General features: G+C 64.5%; 2 protein-coding genes across 2 annotated transcripts in view; both read left to right on the forward strand.

The window, feature by feature from the left end:
- PTSG_11402 (uncharacterized protein) overlaps positions 1-1919 on the forward strand; it is a gene marked incomplete at both ends in the record, with an annotated part of 4906 nt that extends 2987 nt beyond the window's left edge. Inside the window, one exon of the mRNA XM_004987489.1 lies at positions 6-1919. Coding sequence (XP_004987546.1) covers positions 6-1919 — 1914 coding nt within the window. The remainder of the gene's footprint in view (positions 1-5) is intronic.
- Positions 1920-1956: 37 nt separating this feature from the next.
- The window catches only part of PTSG_11403 (uncharacterized protein), a gene marked incomplete at both ends in the record, with an annotated part of 3033 nt that continues 2258 nt past the window's right edge, over positions 1957-2731 (forward strand). The window contains one exon of the mRNA XM_004987490.1: positions 1957-2693. Within this exon, the coding sequence (XP_004987547.1) occupies positions 1957-2693 (737 nt within the window). The remainder of the gene's footprint in view (positions 2694-2731) is intronic.

Here is a 2731-nt window from a genome sequence, read left to right on the forward strand (position 1 = left end):
CACAGCAGGCATTGGCGTTTGTCGCCGACACAGCTGCCCCGGCGCTTGTGTCCTTTGACTTCAACCTCACTGCTGGCGATCTCGCTCTGACCTTCTCTGAGCCTGTCAACGCCAGCACGGGCGACTTCGCCCGCATCCAGCTGCGCGCCGCTGCAAACGCAACCGACGCTGCCCTCACGCTGTCGCTGACTGGCGGTGCGCTGACGCAGAGCGCCGACGACCGCGTGCTGTACGTGCGCATGACTGCAGCCGACTTCCTCGCCCTGCAGGCCAAGCGCGCACTGGCCACAAACGCCTCAACGACGTTTGTGTTTGTGGACGGGCTGCTGGACGACTACTTTGGCAACACGCTGGCGGCCGCGGATGCGACTGCCCAGCAGGTGGCCGTGTTTGGCGAGGACACGCGCGCGCCGACGCTCGTGTCTGTCTCGCTTGATCTTGATGCGCGCACGATGAGCATGGTGTTCAGCGAGGTGCTGGTGGGCCCTGGCCTGCCAACTGTCGGCATCACGCTGCTTGCATCGCCCGGCAGCTCTGCGGGCGTTCGCCTTGACATTGGCGAGCGGCTTGTTGTCTCGGGCACCCATGCCACGCTGAGCATTGCTGCGGCCGAGGCAAGCGCCATCCAGGCCCAGGCCGGCGTGGTCAGCAACGACACTGCCTTTGTGTCGCTCGAGGCTGGCGTGGTCCTTGACCTGAGCGCCAACCCGTCCACCGCCATTGCGTCCGTAGATGCACGGGCTGTGCTTGCCTTCACTGCAGACACCACCGCACCTGCGCTGACCAGCTTCACGCTGGACATGGATGCTGGTGTGCTGAACCTCACCTTCTCGGAGCCAATCAACACCACCTCTGTGGCTGTGCCACGCTTCGTTGTTGTGCGGGAGGCTGGCGCCGCACCCGTTGCAAATGTCACGCTGGCAGCCTCTGCTGTGCTTTCGTCGCAGCTTGGCCGCCAGCTGGCGCACGTGAGTGTTGTGCTTGCCCGCGCCGACCTTGACGCGCTCAAGCTGGATGCCAGCCTTGCCACTGCGGCCAACAGCACTCGCCTTGTCGTGCTGCCCAACGCCGCCACAGACACGGCCGGCAACGCTGTTGTTGAGGTGCCTGTGGCGTCTGCCAGGGCAGTTGCAGCCTACACTGCTGACACGACCAGCCCGGAGCTGACGGCGTTTGACCTCAACATGACGTCTGGCGAGCTTGTGCTTGAGTTCTCAGAGCCGGTCCTTGCATCGTCGCTGGACCTTTCTGCTCTGGTCCTGGCCAACGACACGGACGCTGCCTTTGCCGTGCGCACTGCGCTGGACAACGGCACTGCCTCTGCTGTGGATGGCACTCAGCTGCGCATCACGCTCTCTGTGAGCGTGGTTGATGCCATCAAGCTTGCTGCCAACACTGCGCAGGCTGCCGCCGCCACCTTCCTCGACGCAAGCGGCGCGCTTGTCGCTGACATGGCCGGACAGCCCTCTGTCGCTGTGGCTGCGCTGCCTGTGCGGGTGCTCGCGCCAGATGCTGTTGCGCCCGTGCTTGTGTCCTATGGCGTGCGCATGGACCAGGCCCGCCCGCCCATTGTCCTGACGCTTGTGTTCTCCGAGCCTGTGGATGTGGGCGCGCTCAACCACACTGCCCTTGTGTTCCAGTCCAACGCGACAGCAGCCACGTCTGCGGAGTCTTACCGCCTGCAGCACGCTCCAGCCGCTGTTGTGCCCAGCAGCAGCCAGCGCCAGGTGGCGATTGAGCTTGCCACGGGCGATTTCCTTGCGCTGCGGGATGCTGCTGGCCTTGCTGTGCTGATGCGCAGCGCGGCCACCACGTACCTGCGCTTTGATCCTGTGCTTGTGACAGACACCATTGGCTCGAGCGTGGTTGGCGTCTCCGTCAACAGACGGCGCTGTGGCTCCGAGCGAGTACACGGTTGACCTTGTGCCGCCGCAGCTCAGCGCGTTTGACGTTGACATGGATGCTGGATTTGTTGTGCTGCGCTTCAGCGAGGACGTGAACGCGAGCAGCATCGCTGTGGGTGCGTTTTCCCTTGTTGCCGCGCGTGGCGCGAACGTGACTGCGGAGGGTGTGACTTTTGATGCCGCCCTTGATGCTGCGAGCAGCACAGGCAACGCCACCCAGGTGCGTATTGACCTGAGCGTGTCGACGCTCAACCGCGTCAAGGCTGACGCTGGCCTTGCTGTGAGCCGCAGCACGTCGTTCCTGGCTGTTGCGGCAGGTGGCATTGCTGACTTTGCTGGCAACAGCATGCGGCAGGTTGCCTCTGCTTCTGCCGTGGCTGCGGTCAGCTATGTCGCCGACGCAACTGGCCCTGTGCTGCAGAGCTTTGCCCTCAACATGACCTCTGGTGTGCTGCGCCTCACCTTTGACGAGGTTGTGGCCAGGGCAACGTTTGATGCGACGCAGGCCCGCCTGGTCAACGCCGCCACGGGCGCGACTGTGGCTGTTGCGCTGGATGCGGTGGCTGTGGACGCCCCAGCCGCCAACAGCACGACCCTTGGCTTCACCCTGACCCAGGCTGCCGCAAACGAGGTGCGTGCCAGGACTGGCCTCGGAACGACGGTGGACAACACGTACCTGCAGTTGCTGGCAGGTGCCATCCGCGATGCGGCCGGCAACGCAAACTTGCCCGTCACAGCCAACGCAACACAGGTTGTGCAGGATGCCCTGCCCGCGCGCCTGCTCGCGCTGTCGCTGAACATGGACAGCGGCGTGCTGAGCCTGTCGT

Source organism: Salpingoeca rosetta (genome assembly GCF_000188695.1).
Source record: "Salpingoeca rosetta unplaced genomic scaffold supercont1.79, whole genome shotgun sequence".
Taxonomy (NCBI): Eukaryota; class Choanoflagellata; order Craspedida; family Salpingoecidae; genus Salpingoeca; species Salpingoeca rosetta.